General features: G+C 34.3%; 1 protein-coding gene across 1 annotated transcript; it reads right to left on the bottom strand.

The window, feature by feature from the left end:
• Nucleotides 1-590: 590 nt before the first annotated feature.
• On the bottom strand, nt 591-1405 carry LOC149569070 (histone H2AX-like). The gene is made up of 2 exons (XM_089821857.1): nt 1126-1405; nt 591-1034 (listed from the first exon to the last, which is right to left on the bottom strand). Exons 1-2 carry the CDS (start codon nt 1309-1311, stop codon nt 807-809), a joined length of 414 nt encoding a protein of 137 aa, XP_089677983.1. The 5' UTR covers nt 1312-1405; the 3' UTR covers nt 591-806.
• Between the last annotated feature and the right edge of the window lie 18956 nt (nt 1406-20361).

Below are 20361 nucleotides of genomic sequence, written 5' to 3'. Positions count from 1 at the left end.
GGGAGTGTTTTACAAGTTTACTAGTTAATCAAAAGGCCCAAAACATAACCATCTAAAAAAAGTAAGAAAAAAATCGATTGTGACCTTTGTTGAAACGATGTCCTTGCAACCTTTGCAAATCTTTACTTATTTCTTCATTGCTTTGGATGTCTAATGCTAAATGTAGGAAGCATACTAGTAACGTTTATGAGAAGCAGAAAAGCAAAACTAATGCCTCATGTTTCCAAACATTTGAAAAAGTTCAGATGTCGATGACTCAACGATCGTCTCATAAGAACAAGCTTGTCGTCTCATATGAACAAGCTTATTTTTTAGCTTTAAAAGCCTCTCTGAAATTAAAAAAATTACAACAATCTCCTTAAGAACATCTCTTATACTCGGAAAAGACATTAAGTTTATACATCTGGTAGCAGTTTTTTTCTTTTTTCAAAAAAAAAACCTTTAAAAATGGGGGAGGTTCATAAAGCCAATTAAAAATTTCAAAGCGAAAACCTGACAACCCTAACAAAAAGTATTGGAAGGCCGCAGGATTGGATGCCAAACACGGAAAAAAAAAATCTTAAATACAGAAAACTTTGTATTGATACATATTTTTCCGCAACTGTCAAAATCTTTATATATGTATTTAGAAAAGACTACAGAAAACTACATTGTGATGTTATCCACGAAGGCAGTGAAACCAACATTAAATCACACTGTTCTGCAATTAGGGACCGCAAATAGTTAAATTAGATGCGAACCCCAAATCCCTGCTGCAAAAACAGAATTAAAACCTAAATCTTCAAAAGCAGCAAATCACTCATTGCTTAAAATTCCTGTGACTGCGACAAGGGATCGACGCCATCCTTGGACTTTCCAACCTTCTTTGGCAACAGAACTTGATGAATATTAGGCAATACTCCTCCTGCAGAAATGGTGACGCTGCCAAGAAGTTTACCGAGCTCCTCATCATTCCTCACTGCGAGCAGAATATGCCGAGGAATTATCCGAGTCTTTTTGTTGTCTCGCGCCGCATTTCCGGCCAATTCCAAAACCTAGAAAAACAGAAGCAAAGGCAAAATAAACAGCTTTTCATAGGAAATGCATCTCGAAATGCTAAAGATCTTTCAAGAAAAGATCATTTACCTCAGCTGCGAGATACTCCATGACGGCTGCAAGATAAACGGGAGCCCCGCCTCCAACGCGCTTAGCATACCTGCCGTTTTTCAAATATCGGCCGATTCTTCCCACGGGAAATTGAAGGCCGGCCTTTTGAGACCTTGTAACTGATTTCACGCCCTTTCCTTTACCTCTACCACCGCCTGAAGCCATTGCTGTTGTGGAAGAAAATACTGTAGAAGAAATCACCTAAGAATTTGGCTTCGCTCTGAATCTTAGCCTCCACAGATCGAAAAGAAAACAGGGTAAGATGTTTAGAGGTGTTTTTGGGTTTTTTAAAGGCGCTGGACGAAGGGACTTGCAGGGGTTTGGGGTTTCTGCCTCACACGGATCGCCAGCGTGGACGCTTTGACGGTCCTGATTGCATCACATGAACTGATTTGACGCAGATCGCCAGCGTGGCACTCAGTTTTTTTTTTAAATATTCGCGCTTAAAAATTGGGCAGTGGGGCCCGCATTAGGAGCCACGTAGAATTGCTCTCTTTTTGTAGTTGGGGAATTGAGGATAACGAGGGTTAATGAGGGTAGACATGGCGGGTATAGAGTTTATTTAAATGAATCCAATTTGAAAATGTTCCATATTTCATAAATTCATGGCAAATTAACACTTGTCTACTCCATCATAATAATAGAAAAAATGTGTGTAATTTTTCAAGTCTTGGGAATAGTAAGGGTGCAAATAGCATTTCTTGTATTTTTTATTTTATTTTTAAAATTAGTTTCTATATTACTGGTATATTTATGTATAGTAGTTCATTTATCATTTAAAATTTAGATCTTTTAAATATTTTAATCATTTAGATTTTGTTCCTTATGTATTAAATTAATTTAGAGAAAATATAACAATAAAGGAGGGGCATGCATAGAGCTAAGCAAGAACATAAAATGAATTATATAGAGTTTGACTTACATTTCTTTTGAAGAATGTTGATTACAATAAAATTTTAGTCGAAAAATTACAACAAAAGAAGACATCAGGGCAACAAGATACATAATGATCAGCAATGTAAAAAGGCATATTAAAATAGTCATGCAATTGTCTTATTTCCTTCACTTGTTGCCTCACCTTCGTGTTGGAAGGAATAATTGTTGCAAGAATGATTAAATCGTGAGATGTACATAGAACTGAAATTATTTACTCATTGTCCTTGTCTGAAATCGTAGCGTGAAACTAAACCTAGTTTGATTTTGTGGCATGAAATTAACCCTGGCAAGCTTATGAGAACTACTAGTTTAGATCTCATTATCCACCTTCCAACTTATTTAAGAACAAGTGATTATGAGCTTGTGATCAAAATAGTGGGTACCGGGTACTCATCAATTTACAATCAAAATCGACTAAGTGTTTTCATTTTTTTATTTTTTCTAAATTTGGTCACATGATCTAATGTAGCCCTAAATTAAGTTATTTGATTTGTTTAAATGAAATTTCAGTTATAATATTTTTAGTTGTGTAACTTTAATTTCAAGCTTTAATAGGTTATGGATCCACCCTTTTTTATTTAGTATTGGAATACTTTGATTAGGTTTTTTTATATCTTATTTCAGCATCCATTTAATCTTTACCCCACCTGCCTTCATCAGTTCTCTCGTTGATATAACTTTCACCATAAACTCTTATGAGCCTATAATCTATGATCATCTTCATGCATGTATCAAGTATTGTATTGCATTTCACTCTTGGTTGAAATATTTTTTTTATCCTTGATGGTATTGCGTCCTTTTATATTGATGTTCAGTACATTTTTTTAATGTTTATCTGGGTCTCTTATGTTGTTGGCTTTGTTGGTGTTTTTCCTACTACCTTAGAAGACTATGGCTATTTGTCGATTCTCATAATCCAATGGATGATTGTGTAATATTACCCAATAGTGACATGTTTATAAATATAGTTTTGTATCTTACCTTCTTATGGTAATGTTGAGCCTTGTGATGCTTTTGTTTATACATGTTCATGTGCCCAAGGATAGAAAACCCGATGAACAATAGCTTTCTTGCAACTTGATAGAACAAGACCACTTAAAAGAATAGAAGCCAAGGCGTATACTCCTACATATTTCAATGTGTATTATATTGTAACATGATAATAATATGGGAAAGTTGTACAAGTTTTGTAATGCACAATATAAATGACAAGTTAACTATTAGAATCCATTACGGACATTTAAAATTGCATATTGTTAGGATTGAATGGATTTTGAGCTACGCATATGAACATTGAAATATCAATGCAAAAGAAGAAACTGTAAAGAAATAATATGTCAAATCCTAACCAAACTCTAGACCCATAATAATGGCATCACCACATAGGGGAAATAGTATCTTTCGTGAATCTTGCTAAAATAGGTTTTGTATAAACTTCATGTGTAATTCTTCAAACATAAGAACAAATGAAATCACATCTTCATATTTAGTTTGGTCTTACTACAATGGAATCCAATGAAGCTTAGTTTCTCTAGAAATAATAATTCTATTATGCATTGCCTTTTATGCAATAAGGTGTCAAGGCTTGCATTAATTTACACTATAAGTGTATCTCGTGAAGATACATTTTTTAACCTTATTCTTGGACGTTTTATCTTCTCATTCAGCACATACACATATGCCTCACAACCAAAAAATTTAAGATGTCTCAATGAAGGCTTATGACCCCATTGCACCTCTATATTAATTTTCATCAACAAGACTTGATGTAGGAAACATGTTAATTGGGTAGCAACCAATAGCAATTTAGCTTCAACCTAATTTTTTTTGTCCTGGACCATCTCCACTCAACATACTAGTTGTCTTTGTCAGTACCTTGTTCATTATTTTTACAACTTCATCCTTATGTAGAGAATATAAATGTTTCTTCTATTAATTAATGTGACAGCCTTAATTGAACATATCAAAAACTTTAGAGAGATATTTGTTACCATTGTTGGAAACTACAATTGAGACAATTGTTATGTTGTCATTGTTGTCAAACTTGATTGGTAAGACAATTTTCTATCTAATTTGAGTGTTATATCAAGATGATTGATAGCAATTTAGCTTCAACCTAATTTTTTTGTCTTGGACCATCTCCACTCAACATACCAGTTGTCTTTGTCAGTACCTTGTTCATTATTTTTACAACTTCATTCTTATGTAGATAAAATAGATGTTTCTTCTATTAATTAATGTCACAGCCTTAATCAAATATATCAAAAACTTTAGAGAGATATTTGTTGCCATTGTTGGAAACTACAATTGAGACAATTGTTATGTTGTCATTGTTGTCAAACTTGATTGGTAAGATAGTTTGCTATCTAATTTGAGTGTCACATCAAGATTATTGATAGCAATTTAGCTTCAACCTATTTTTTTTGCCCTGGACCATCTCCACTCAACATACTAGTTGTCTTTGTCAATACCTTGTTCATTATTTTTACAATTTCATTCTTATGTAGAGAATGTAGATGTTTCTTCTATTAATTAATGTCATAGCCTTAATTGAATATATCAAAAACTTTAGAGAGATATTTTTTGCCATTGTTGGAAACTACAATTGAGACAATTGTTATGTTGTCATTGTTGTCAAACTTTATTAGTAAGACAATTTGCTATCTATTTTGAGTGTCATATCAAGATGATTGATAGCAATTTAGCTTCAACTAAATTTTTTGTCCTAGACCATCTCCACTCAACATACCAGTTGTCTTTGTCAGTACCTTGTTCATTATTTTTACAACTTCATTCTTATGTAGAGAATATAGATGTTTCTTCTATTAATCAATGTCACAGCCTTAATCAAATATATCAAAAGCTTTAGAGAGATATTTGTTGCCATTGTTGGAAACTACAATTGAGACAATTGTTATGTTGTCATTGTTGTCAAACTTGATTGGTAAGACAATTTGCTATCTAATTTGAGTGTCATATCAATATGATTGATAGCAATTTAGCTTCAACCTTTTTTTTTTTCCTAGACCATCTCCACTCAACATACTAGTTGTCTTTGTCAATACCTTGTTCATTATTTTTACAACTTCATTCTTATGTAGAGAATATAGATGTTTCTTCTATTAATTAATCTCATAGCCTAAATCAAATATATCAAAAACTTTAGAGAGATATTTGTTACCATTGTTGGAAACTACAATTGAGACAATTGTTATCTTGTCATTGTTGTCAAACTTGACTGATAAGATAGTTTGCTATCTAATTTGAGTGTCATATCAAGATGATTAATAGCAATTTAGCTTCAACCTAAAATTTTTATCCTGGACCATCTCCACTCAACATACTAGTTGTCTTTGTCAGTACCTTGTTCACTATTTTTACAACTTCATTCTTATGTAAAGAATATAGATGTTTCTTCTATTAATTAATGTCACAGCCTTAATCGAATATATCAAAAACTTTAGAGAGATATTTGTTGCCATTGTTGGAAACTACAATTGAGACAATTGTTATGTTGTCATTGTTATCAAACTTGATTGGTAAGACATTTTGCTATCCAATTTGAGTGTCATATCAAGATGATTGATGAAGAGGATTTGAGAAGATGGACAGAACAAAAGCACCTAGAGGAAAGGTTGAGTTATGATAGGAATTACAATGTGCACTTAATAAGTTAGACTTTGACGAGATAAAGTGATTGCTTAATTCATGCTACAAGTGAAGAAGATAGTTGTACTAAAGCCTCGAAGAAGTGATCAGAGATTGATCAAATACATAGGCTTGACCGACCAAAAGAGTAGAAGATTGTGAAACTTTAAGTATATGTCGAGCGATGCTGGTGTCGAACGAGTTTCGATATAATCCAAATAAACTTAGTGTCGATCGAGCATCACTCTTAGTATATGTGTTGGTATATGTGTTGAACAAAAAAGGTAGTAGTGATCAAGTAATTAAGTGATGATCAAGCGTCATAATACAGTTTTGGTTGAGGGACAATAGTTGACAAATTATGAGGAAATCATGATTTCCAACTAACACAGCTAATTTCTTGGTATATGTAAAATGTATAGAAGCTAAGGACGGATGAACTATAGCATTTAATTAAAGGGAAACCATGTTTGAGCATTTATATGCAAATATTTAAGGCAAACTTTGGAGAATTTATAGAAAAGAAAAGAGGAGACAAATATATTGGATGGATTTGACGAATCTAACCAAACCCTAACATCTGTGGTTGTGTTTAAACAACAAAAAATCAAAATTACCTATTTAAGGAGGTGTAAGGGCTAACTAAAATGTGTGAGAGGTTAGCGAAACTGGTGAAGACCTAATAAAGTTGGAGCTGTTATTGATGCTATTGATTGGAGAACTTAAGCTAGAGGCTAAGAAGAATTATGAAGAGTCAAAGTGTGATTTCTTGAAAGAGTTTCAAGCATATTAGAGACTTAGATGACAATAAAGGCCAATAAGTGGATCAACATGTGAATTGAACTATGATATGTATTTGCAAAGTGAGTTTTATCTGTCAGATCAAACCTATTGTTACTTTCTAATCTTTGTATTAGTACTAAAATCCTTTAATCAAGGTGGCATTCTAATGGGATTTTCTTAAGTCCGCTAACAAGGCCACACCAAACAGGATGATTAAATCCTTTAACAAGGTCACATTTAATAGTGTGTTTTGTAACCTTTAACATGGTTCACTCCTAACATAACTCACTTCAAAAGAGTGAAAGACTGGTGACATGTTATTGGTGGTTTTTCTCAAATTGGGTTTCCACATGAAATCCTAGTGTCAACTTGTGTTGATTTCATTTGTAATGTTTTACTATTAATGTTTTACATTTTGCAAGTTTGATAAGTATTAGGACAATAGACTACAAGTTTATGTTAATGATTGTTTACTATAGAGGTCAAGCTATTGGATGTTTAGGTCTAGATTAGTTGAAGTATTTAAATGTTCAATTGGTACATCTAGACTTGGATAACTGATTCAATCCCCCCCCCCCCACCTTTAGTTATTCTAAATATTTTAATAATTGGCATCAGAGCACTGGTGCTTGGAGAGAAAAGTTTGAAGGTACTTGAAGCTAAAGATCAAAATGTACAAAAAGGAGGTGCCAAAGTTCAACAAAGAGAACTTCACTGCATGGTAGAATTTCATGAAGTTGCATCTAGATGGAATTGGAAATGGTGCAATATACTATACATAAAATGCATATTTAGCAATCGCAACAGTTCCTCTACCAGCTCAACAGATGAAAGAGAAGCAAGAAAATGACTAGGCAATGTTGGAGATTGCATCAGCCCTTAGCTATGCTGAGTTTGATGACATAAACAATTGCACTATTGTAAGGCAAAAGTGGGATACACCATAGACAATCTATGGAGGTGACACAAACATTTTGAGAGAGAAATTAGAAAGCTTGAAAGGTAAGTTTGATGAAACGAGAATGATGGAGGGTGAGAATATTGTTCACTATTGTGGAAGAATCAAGGAGGTTGTAAATGTTGTAAGAGGAGAAAATGGAAAGATTGATGATGAGACTATGATCAACAAGGTTTGAGAACTCTACTTCCTATTTATGCTATTAGAGTTTCTACAATACAAGAATTGAGATGTACCCCTAGTAATAACCTAACCTTAGAAGGTGTAATTGGTAGGCTTACTGCTTTTGAGATGTCAAATTTTGATAATATCACTCCTATTTCTGTTGAATCTACTTTCAAATCACGATTGGTTATTAGTAAGAAAGGAAAAGTAAAATATGGTAATTAGAGGTGTTGACATCAATGCCAAAGAGAGAGATTGTTGGAAACTACAATTGAGACAATTGTTATGTTGTCATTTGTTGGAAACAATTCTTCAAGTTGTATATTGTCATTGATGTTACAGATATGTTAGTATTAATCGAGCAATAAAGAACTTGCAATATTAACCAAGCATATTCAGTATTAATCGAGCAATTAGTAATGAAGGGCATTCAATGTTAACCGAGAAGTTGGGCAATGAAGGATATCCTGCTTGTAGTTTTAATTGAGTGGTCGGGCATCAGAGGAATTTCAGTATTAACTGAGTGATCAATCTCAATATTGCCCAAGTGTCAGCAAAATTCACTTGTCTACTAATTAATTGATTGACGTTGACTATTTGGATATTTAATTGGTATTAAATCCGACTCGATAAAGCTTGTGATATTGACGTAAGGTCAAAGAAGTGTAGTGAAGTGTGAAGTAAGATATGTGAAAAGATGGATATGCAATCAAAGGGAAAGGTAGAGCATGCAAGTGCGAAAGATAAACTGCAAAGAACATTCTAATTAGTTGGATCCACAGGTGAAGCCAGAACAGAGATCTGAATCTGCAAAATAAGTTACTTCATAAATTAGGTCAAATCATTGTTACCTTCTAACCATTGTAGCAGTGAACAAATCTCTTAACAGAGTTAAATTAATAGTCATATTGTAAATCCTTTAACAAGGTGACATTTTAAGATTGAAGTGTTAGAAGACCTCTAACCAGACCACTCTTAATAGGGTGATCTAAATCCTCTAACAATGTCATACTTAACAGTATGTATTGTAACCTTTAACATGGCTAACTCCTAACAGGGCTTACTACAGAAGATTGCAAAATATTGTAACTAGTTGCATGGTGGTTTTCCCAAATTGGGTTTCCATGTTAAATCTTAATGTCATAGGTGTTCATGTTATTTTCTTTATGCTTTTTATTTTCAGAACTAAGTTACTAAAGGTTAAAACAGATTAATATTTACAAGACTTCTTTGTTAGTCGAGTTACAACAATATTTAGTTTTAACCGAGCTAGATAGTATTGCATTATCAGTGAAAAGTTGGATTTGACATCGAGGGACTGGGAATTATTTTGTAGTAACTAATTCACCCATCCCCTCTTAATTACTATCTTTATTTCCAACAATTAGTATCAGAGTGTTTGGTGCTTGTGGGAAACGTTTAAAAGACCTATGCTAAAGATCAAGATGTCATATAGAAGGGAGATTCCCAAGCTTAACAGAGAAAACTTTTCAACATGGCAGAATTGATGAAGCTACACCTTTCAAGCATTGGAGATATTGGTCTTTTCTACTTGGAAAACAAATATGTGCCACCACCTAAATATATGACTATGGAACATATGCAAGAGGCAAAGGATTGCAATATAATGATGATTTATATAGCTTCCTCTCTCAACTATTCTAAATTTGACGAGGTTAAAGATTGTCATATTGCATTTGAAATGTGGGAAAATCTGCATAAAGTCCATGGAGGTGATAAAAATGTGCAAAGAGCTAAGACAGAAAGTTTAAGAGGCAAGTTTAATCGAATTATAATGAAAGAAGGTGAGAATATTGTCTAATACAGTGAAAGAATCGAAGAAAGTGTGTGCAATCAAAGGTGTAGGAGGAAAAATAACTATGAAACAGTGGTTAGAATAGTATTAAGAACTCTTCTTACTATTTATGCAATTAGAGTTTCAGTAATTCAAGAGATGAGATGCAATCCAAAAAATGATATAACCTTGGATGCACTTGTAGGAAGATTGACTTCTTTTAAATTGAATAACTTTTATAACTATGCTCCTATTTCTAGCAACTTTGAATCTACATTCAAAGCCAAATTAACTCTTGGCAGAAAAGGAGGAAACTCAAAAGGAAAACAAGTTGATAGTGATGAAGAAGATGAAATAGATGAAGACCTTGAAGTCATTGAAGCCCTACTTGAAAAAAGAGCATCAAAAGGAAAAGGAAAATTGAGAGGCAAAATTCCATAGATTTGTTTCTTCTATGAAGAGGTTGGTCATATTGTTGCAAGATGTCCAAACAAAGAAGATAAAGATGATAAAATAAATAATAGGTTCAAAGGCAAGAAAGACTTCAAGAGCTACAAGGACTACAAAGACAAAGGTAAGAAATCTTGTTACATTTCTAAAGATTCTAATAGTGATGATAACAAAAAAGAAATAGTTTATATTGTCGTTAAGGATGAATTGGATAACAAGGAAAATTAAAATATGACACTTATTTCTCATGTTAGAAAAAATGATACATGGATCATAGATAGTGGTTGTTCTCATCACATGACTGGTGACAAAACCAAGTTTGAACATTTAGAACACGATGATGTTGGAAGTATTAGGTTTGGAAACAATGAACCATGTTATGTAAAAGGAAAAGGATTCATAACATTAACTAAAGCAATCAAATATGAAAATGCCTATAGGGTTGGAGGATTAAGAAATAATCTACTCAGTGTGGCACAACTGAACAATATAGGATATAAGGTAGAATTCATGAATGGCAAAGCTAAACTATTGGATGGAAAAGGAAATGTGGTTGGACTGGCAATCAGACAAAAGAAAATTTGTTTTACCTAGATCTCACTGAAAGTACATGTTTATTAGTTCAAATAGAGGAAAGTTGGCTATGGCATAAAAGGATGTGTCATTAAATTTGATAACCTGGTTACCATAAGCAAGAACAAAAGAGTAAGAGGCATACCACATTTGAAGAAACTTGAGATGGGTATGTGTAAAAAATGTCCAATTGGAAAGATGAGTAAAAGAAGTTTCAAAAGTAAGTCTTTAAATTTAGAAGAAGTTTTGGAACTAGTTCATATAGATCTTTGTGCACCAATAGCTTTAGAAAGCTATTGTGGAGACATATACTTCATTCTATTTGTTGATGACTATTCTAGGATGATGACTATAATGTTCTTAAAAGATAAATATGGTGCTTTTCAAAAGTTCAAATGGTATTTGGCTAGAGTTGAGAAGGAAACATGGAAGAATGAAATGTCTAAGATCAAATAGAGGAGGTGAATTCATCTTAAATGAATTCAATGAATTTTGCAATGAAAGAGGAATCAAAAAATAGGTATCAACACCTAGGACACTAGAGAAGAATAGTATAGTAGAAAGAAGGAATAGATCCATCATGTAATGTGCAAGAACATTAATGATTGAGAAAAATGTTGCACCAAAATACTAGAGAGAAGTAATGAACACAATAGTTCATACACTAAACAAAGTTCAACTAAAGAAAGGTACTGACAAAATACCTTATGAATTATGGTAAGGGTACAAGCCTAATCACTATTACATTTGGGCCTAAATTACAATGGTAACCGATCACCCAATTGACATCAAGAGGAATTGGCTCCCATCAAATAGGTATTAGACTTTTGCTATCGCAAGTTGTGACAGCAAGGCCGACTATCACATTGCAATGACCATAGGTGTCATAAATTGAGCTAACGTATTGGCAAATCATTCATTTTCACTGTCAAAATTGTGATGAAAATATGTTAAAGATATTGTCACAATTGTGACATCTGTGTGACAAAAATACTATGGGCTCCACAACAAGTTGTTAGAGACGTTCATCACAATTGAGACAAGCATGTGGTAGGAATGTTGCAAGATCAATGGCTAGCCGTCGTAATTGCGATGGCATTTTGTATTAATAAAAAAAGAAATGGGCCACAAACATTGAATAACTATGATGCAATCATAGGTCAATATTGTTATGCAATCATAGGTTAATATTGAGCTTCACTTGGTTGAGAATAGTTTAATATTCTCTACTAATTAGGGTGAACCATGTGAAGGCGGAAGCTCATTTGCCCCAACTCCCCCCCCCCCCCCCCCCCCCCAAATCTAAATTCCCCATTAACATCTAAAATATTTAAGAAAGGATAAATCTTTAAAGTGCAATAAAAGGTTTCAGACCTACAAAAGTGACATCATTTTCCCATCTTCTAGTGCATCATTGTCCATCACATCCAAAATAAGATTCTACCACTCTGAATCAAGAATGCACGTACAGTTGCATTCAAATGCATGGACAACAGGTGGAGCTGATAAAATACAACACGATTACATTTATTTAATAGGTCTATTAAGTTTTTAAAATTATAGACCATCATGAACAATGTTTGTGATGGTCTATAACTTAAAATATGTAATCAAAGACCTCTAAAAAAAATTCAAACATGTTGTGTTTTTCAGCTCCATCTGATGTCGTATGCATATGAATTGACATTGCATTGAACTATGGCATCCTTCTGCATTGGTTGAAACCAAGAGATTCACACAATTAGTTGTCATACAATGTAGTGCCTCTCCCATTTGAATTTTGTGAGTCATCTTGATGGATGCAACCTTGTTGATCTTTTGTTGTGATGGATCATGATTGTGACCATGAGTGGTCTACACTGTTGAGGTGATTTGATTTATGTTTTTGTATTAGTTGATTTGATTATTCTTTGACTGATTTTGAGATTATGATGTGAGTTATGGTTCACTGAAGTTTGTGCTAGTGGTTACCAGGATTGATGTTCTATCATGAAGTTGTTTTGTGATTGCCCCGAGATGTGCGCAGAGATTGCACTGTGTACTATTACCATGCTACACTAGACTAGGTTCTTGTAGCAGTGGTTTGTCATATTTATGACCGTGTTCGCTTATGTGTTTTAAGTCCCTTTTTATGTTGTTTAAACTACCATTATTTAATGCTTAAATAGTTACAAATGGATTGCACATGTTGGATTCATTGGTTTTGTGTTGCGAAAATTTACCTTGTTATATTGTGATCCGAGAGATATTTTATTACTCGTGCTATGTTTTATATTTGAGATAACCTGAGGGTTGGATGTTATGCCTTGATTTGAAAATCATAGATGTTAGACTACTATGTTGTTCAGTTAATCATATTGCATGATGATACCATTTTGAGATGATGGTGTGTTTTATGATGATATCTGGTTATTTGGTGTTTAGACATATCATTGATTATGTTATGTGATGGATTTAATGCTATGGTTATTTACTTCATTCTTGCGTTGTTATAGTTTATGCAAACATGAATGATGTAAATAGATAATTTTAGTATAATTAAATAAATGGTTAAATTAGGTGATTTGATGCAGTTATTGCTTTAGGTATGATATTATATGCAATTGCACTTGATCGTGTTGTTTAGTGTGTAGGATTTATATCCCTGGTAGTGGCACATGGAGTTAGTGATTCAGTCATTCATATTTTACCAATGTCATCCTTGTATGGTCGACGTACCATTATTTTAATTATTTGATTAAACCTTTCAGTAGTTATTAAATCCAAACTCATTTGCATTATGTGATTAAACTAGTGAGCGCGTTTGTGCATTTAGAGTTTCGCATTGTCACAAAAGTTGTTAAGGAGATTTCTATGTTTTTGAGTTTTTGGGATTTTTAATTGATTTATTTTATTTTTTGGTAGCTTTGTCATAGATGAATTCCTATTACTAGGAATAGCCTATTTTCATTTGGGTCGATTCGGGGTTTAACTAGGTTGGCTAGTTATTTGCCCTAATTGATTATTCACTCAAAAAGTGAATAAATATCCAAAAAAGAATTTAATTCCTCACTTCTCACTTTTGAATTAGAAAGTTGGATAGTAAAAATCCAAAATCCTCTTCATGAGGATTTATTGTTTTGTTTGCTGTGGGAGCTACGGGCGTGGGATCATCGTAAGGTTGAGCTTGTTGGATCTAGCTCGGGGAAACCTTAGATTGCCGTGATTTTTAACTACTTCTACGAGCTATTTATTTTATGGTTCAAATTTTTGTTTTACCCTTTTGGTTGTGGGGTAGGGCCTTCCCATTTTATTGTTTCGGCTCTGTTTCTGTTTCTGTTTTTGGTAGTCGTTTGTTTGGAGGCTAAGAACTAGTGTTCCCCTCTGTTTTTGTATGCTAGTTTTACCCGATTGGGTAGGTACAAACATTTTCCTATTTTTTGGGATGAGGGTTTGGGATTTTGCACCGTTATGCTAGCCATTTTTGTATATAGTGTCTGAACTCGATTACTTTGGGATTTTTGTACCCAAAGGTCAAATGGGTTTTAATTTGAAGTTTTCCAAAATTTGAGGTTTTTACCTCATTTTGTGTGCCACCTTTTTTTCTCAGGTTTTCTTGGCACGAGTTGGGTCATGGACTTGGATTATCTATTTGGATATCAGTCAGACCTTTGTTGCACTTTTGTGTTTGCATTGGGATGCATGTTGCATCTGTACTCCTGACTTTGTGTTCGGTTGAGTGATTTTATACTTGATGTTATGGTTTCTTTTGGACCTTTGCTATTGTTTTGTGGACACTAGGATTCATGTAGAATCCATGCTCCTAGATTGAGGCTAGTTGAGTGATTTAGTAGTGTATGATTTTATTTTTCTTTGGGGATTCGTGGAGAATCCGTCCTCCCAAGTTGTTTTCGATTGAGTGATCTTTTGCATTGTGTTCTCACCTAGTCCTTGTGTTATGATCTTCATGATGGTGGTGTGCCACACACGAGTACATGTGCGTACATTTGTTGGCTGACTTGTGAGGCTTGATCTTCCATGGTACATTTTATGAAAGTTATGATCATTAGGGTTGAGATGGGAGTATGCATGCCGATGGGCACTTGTCGTAGGATGAGCACGGGTAGGGTAGGGTAGCATATGGAAGGGGCTTCTATCTCACAACCTAGCAATCATGATGCCATAGGTATGGAAAAGGGAGTTTTAAATAAGTGATAACTAAATAAAATGTGTGAGTGATATAAAACTTAAGATAATAAAATGTATGTGTGAGAGCCTTTCCATTGAGGGATGTTGTATCCGCACGATCCAAGCTTGGGCTTGTCGATGCCAAGCGACTCTCCATGATGTCAGCCCCTACTTAGTAGCCTATTGAGTGTCTGACTAGGACCTATACTCCTTGCATTGTCTTAGGTTCTTGGTTACAACCATCATACTGTCTGGCATGAGTGTTAGCCATGGATGTTTTTGTGTGCTTGTGGTTGGATCATTATCTCCTTCAGCATGACGGGTGTGGACCTACAGGTGCCACGTGGTTGGGAGGCATAGCTACCTTCACCACTGTTAGGGACTGGTGTACAGAGATGATCTTTTGTCCTAGTGCGACTGTTGTTGGATGTTTTCACTTGATACTTCAGGTTCCAGAGTATGCTTTCTTGTAATTTATGCTTTCATTGGAATGCTTGGATATCATGTTTAGATGATGTTAGTTTATTTGACACATTCCTATATTATGATGTTTAGCATATGATTAGATGATGTGAATTGCTTTGTTGGTGTATCTATTGCTTATTGATGTTTTGCATGTGATAGGTGATGTTATATACTTGGCAAGATTATCTTATGCTTTACTTCTAGCATGTTAGGTTTCCTTATGCTTATATTGTAGCATGTTTTAGTAGTGACATCCCTATTACAATAGTATCGATGATCTAATTGGTGGCTTGGGATGTTACGCGCAGGGGATGACTAGGATCCATGATGGTCTTATGATGCTAATGATGGTTGGGAGGAACTGCGTACTTAGTTTGGTTGTTCATTTATTGCGATGTCATTTTTGTACATTGCAATGTTACTTTTAGTCATTGTGATGTTGCTTTCAGTGCATTTTTTACTGCTATGGTTTAGATGTATAGATGTTCCTCTTTCTTGTTGATTTTGCATTCGAGTGTTCATTCCTCAATTTACATAGATCTGGTACTCCTTGGGGTGGAGGAAACTTATTTCTTAACTTTTTACCTTTATGTTTTCGAGTTTGTTGATTTGTATCCTCACGCAAAATTATAATTTCTTGGGCGAGAATGCAAGTGTTCACGCGGTGTGCTAGGTTTCCTTGCACAGCTTGGTGAATCCTTGCGCAAAACCCCACACCAATTTGGGTGTTTGGTCTGGTGGGCCAAGCATGTCCTCGTACGAGATGGTGTTTCCTCGTGTGGCTCTATGTACTTTCTTGCACAATGAGGTGCTTCCTCGCACGAGACTGTCAATTGTTATTCCTTTGTGTGAAAAATAAGGGGTCTCTCCACTATTCTTTAGGGAATGGAACTTGGACTTTTGATTACCCTTTAGGATTGCTTGTGGTTCCATGATTTGATAGATCAAAGATTTTGTGTTTTGATGTCATCTTTGGTTTTTGTTCTTGAGTTTGTGTGTGTGTCAATTTAGTAGTGGCGTTTGGAGATTTGTTGGTTGCCGGGATTGTGGTTAAGTCTTTTGTTGCGATCTTTGTGATACCTATATGATGTTGTCATGTGCATTCATACTTGTAGCCAAAAAAATACCTTGGCTTGTATTGAATCCTTGTTCCAAGGATCTTCGGGTGGGGCATTACATACAATCATAGGTTAGTGTTGAGCTTCACTTGGTTTCAAGAATAGTTTAATATTCTCTACTAATCAAGGCCAACCACGTGAAGGTGGAAGCTCATTCCCCCCCACCCCTCCCCTAACATCTAAATTCCCTGTTAACATCTAAAATCTTTAAGAAAGGATCAATCTTTAAAGTACCTAGAATGTCCTCATTGCCTCCTACTACTCTCAGGGGAAGTCCATCTTCATTGCTCATGAGAAATTCATCACACAGGTATATCCAAGAATGTCCTCATTGCCTCCTACACAAAATGAATCCAATATTAGAAAATGCCCCCTAAGAAATAATAGTTCAAGTGAAATAAACAAATGAAAAATGAGAGAGAAAAAGAGGAATCTACTTACTAATAGGCGTTGCCATCGCATCTGTGGCCATGCTACTTGTTTAGTGATTTTTATTATTTTTCAGTTGTGCCAAGATCTCTTTGTTTGTATACATACATACATAGATATACAGAGATCATAAGGCTACGACAACGAGATGCAAAGATCACAAGGGCACGACAACAAAATGTAGCAATCACAATGGCACATACATACATACATACATATATACATTTATGTATGTATGTATGTATATACAAAGAGATCTTTTTTAAGGTGCTAAGTGACTTACCTCAAGATCCTCCACAAAAATAATATAGACCAAGAAAAATGGGCAGAGTTCGCAAGAAATTTTACAAAAATATATCATGGCAGATATTTTTAGAAAGAAACAAGCCATAACCCAGTTAAATGGGTCTTCTTGTTGATTAGTTAGGTTGATATATACATATATTTAACTAGGTTATGGATTCTACAAGGGAATGAGCCTTGTGATTATGACATTTACACAAAAGTAAAACTTGCTTCTTCAACTCCTTACACTCGACTCTTCACTGAAGTTATTCTTCTAGCAGTGAGAATAGCTACTACGAATTCCTAGGAGCCAAGGGACCCTGAACCTATGCTACATTTTTTGGAGACATGGCATAAGTTACTGCATACATATATACATACATACATATACATGTATGTATGTATGTACGTACGTACGTACGTATACAGAGAGATCTTTTTTAAGGCACTTATTACATCTTAGCACAATCAAAAAATTGATCTAGCTACATACATATTCTAGAATCCAAATAATTAAACAATAAAACTCACTCAACCCGTGCTAAGTGACTTAGCTCAAGGTCCTGCACAAAAATAATTCAGAGTTAATGGGCAATATGTGTGTGTGTGTGTGTGTGTGTGTGTGTGTGTGTGTGTGTGTGTATAATGTGTGTATGTAGGGGAAATATAATGCCCATGAACAATGAAATTAACTCTGCCCATTTTTCCTGGTCTGTATATATATGTATATACCTACCTACCTACATACATACATACATACATACATACATACATACATACATATATATACATACATACATATACACATAAATATATACATACATACATCTGCATCCTTTGCATGGTTTAGAGGTAATGCCATTGTCACAGAGGCTTCTACAAGGGAATGAGTCTTGTGATTATGGCATTTACCCGAAACAAATGAAGAATGATTAATGTCATGGTTTCTTTTCTTTTTTGTTTATTTTAGATAGTCCTCCATATGACCTATAGTAAAATACATATTGCATCTGCATTTTCTTTTTCTATTACACAATAATAGTAAATACTTGGGATCCTCACAAGGAAAGTGTGCTAATACATGCATGGTTACATTTGTGGCTTCCATTGTTGGGCTAGTGCATGGAGCCTTTATATCAAACCATTCATTATAAATTGGGAAATGTGCTTCATGCCGAGCATTCAAGTGATGCATTTGCATATGCAATTTTATCATCTTGGAAATTTGTATTTGATCCTGCTAGCTAGGAACAATTGATTGTTCCTTTTATTGCACCTAATCTGATGAAATTTTACATGAATTTGTAATCAACCCAACTAATCAGCAACTAGACCCATTTAACTAGGTTATGGCTTGTATATATACATGTATTTAACTTGTTTATGGCTTCTACAAGGGAATGAGCCTTGTGATAATGGAATTTACATAGAAGCAAAACTTGCTTCTTCAACTCTTTACACTCAAATCTTAACTGAAGTTATTCTTCTAGCAATGAGAATAGCTACTACAAATTCCTGGGAGCTAAGGGAGCTTGAACCTATGCTATGTTTTTGGAGACAATGGGAGAAGTTATTGCCAGCTTCAGTACTTCATTACATTCTGGATCATATAGTGATGCCCAATTTAACAATGAGAGTAGATACTTGGGATCCTCGCAGGGAGAGCATGCCAATACATGCATGGTTACATTTTTGGCTTTCATTGTTGGCCTAGTGTATGGAGCCTTTATATCCAACCATTCATTATAAATTGGGGAATGTGCTTCATGCCTAGCATTCAAGTGATGCATCTGTATATGCAATTTTATCACCTTGAAAAATTGTATTTGATCCGCCAGCTAGGAACAATTGATTGTTCATTTTATTGTACTTAAACTAATGATAGTTCTATACGAATTTGTAATAAACTTAGCTAATCAACAACTAAGCTAATTTAATTATGTTATGGCTCGGGCATGTGCAATTCCCATTTATCATATGGTTGCAATGTTGGAGGCGACATTTTTTATTTTTGCGGGATATGGAGGAAGAGCAATAGTGTTGGCAAACATGAAAATTTAATAACACAAAGTCACCTTGAGGAACTTGTGTATGCTCTTGGCAAACATGTCATCTTAAATGTTCATCATGACCTTTTTTGCATTGAGCCTTCACATACCTAGTGCTCACAAATGTCTACTTAAGAATGCATGTGAACCTGTAATGCATTGCTATGTGGTGAAATACGTAGAAAATCATTTAATCCTTCATCACACAAGGTCTTTCACTTGGTGTGGTCATTCATTAAGTTAAGCACCCAATTTTTTTTTTCAAATCATGATTTATCTATTTTGGGCTTAAGAACTGGTACAACAACCTAGAAAGAGTACCTACGAAGAGATGAATCTCACATTCATTCATTAATAAAATAAAGCATTCATTCATTATCACATGAAGTGAAAAAAAATTGTGAGCATCTATAAAATAATCTCATAATGTCCAAAGCTAACAACTAACATTAGTTCATCTTTTAATATTCATTAATAGTAGCACATAAACACATAACATTCAATAACTTGTGAAATAAGGTATTTAAACATGCCTCAACCAATTATGATTTAATTTTGGATCACCTACTTGATTAGTTTGAAATTTTGTTCTCACCAAAAATCATAAAATGTAAGAACAATTGTGCCAAAACGAGTGTAAAAGGATGATTATCATGCACCAATCATATTTTTTAGCTCTTTTGGCACAATTGTTCTCACATTTTTTGGGCTCAATCTCCAACTAGTCAGTATGTGTTTTGAAAAATTATTCTTGGATTGTGAGTTAGGAAAAAAAGAATTATCAAAGTTGAAAAAGATGTACATAAGTGCAATTAATTTTTAAACTTCAATTTTATAAACTTACAAAGAGAACCATAGAATTATAAGAAACTATTGTGGCTTGTATATTTGAAAATTATAGTTACAAGTGATAAAGTTATATACCTTTGATTTAGAGAGCACAAATAATGGAAATGAAGTATTGCAGAAGGTGGAAGCTCAACTGCACCCCCCCCACGTGGATGACATTGTTAAGTAGAGAATAGTTACATCCATACATGGTTAAGTGCTCCCTAACTATGTCTAAGGTGTTTGCACACTGGAGGCATACTCTGCCTACCGAGCTTCCTAAATACTCGTATCCACAAGATCGAGACCCTTGAACTACTCACTCTAATAAATATGTAGTTCCGGTTTCTAATTGTTTTGATGTAGTTGTATTCCTATAACCACTAGTGAGCTTTAATCACCTAATACAACTCTTCGCCATCATACACCCACTCAAGCGAATCAGGCACTTTTCTATAATTACAATATTGTAATACCTTGGTGCAACCTTTGTATTTTAGTTTACAGTAATGTAAGGTTAACCTATATACGTCCTAACTCACTCCTTATATAGATATGTTCAAAATC

This window comes from Cupressus sempervirens, chromosome 3, assembly GCF_028749045.1.
Source record: "Cupressus sempervirens isolate cs-2001-9-10 chromosome 3, ASM2874904v1, whole genome shotgun sequence".
Classification (NCBI taxonomy): Eukaryota; Viridiplantae; Streptophyta; class Pinopsida; order Cupressales; family Cupressaceae; genus Cupressus; species Cupressus sempervirens.
This window is presented reverse-complemented; position numbering and strand designations above follow the sequence as displayed.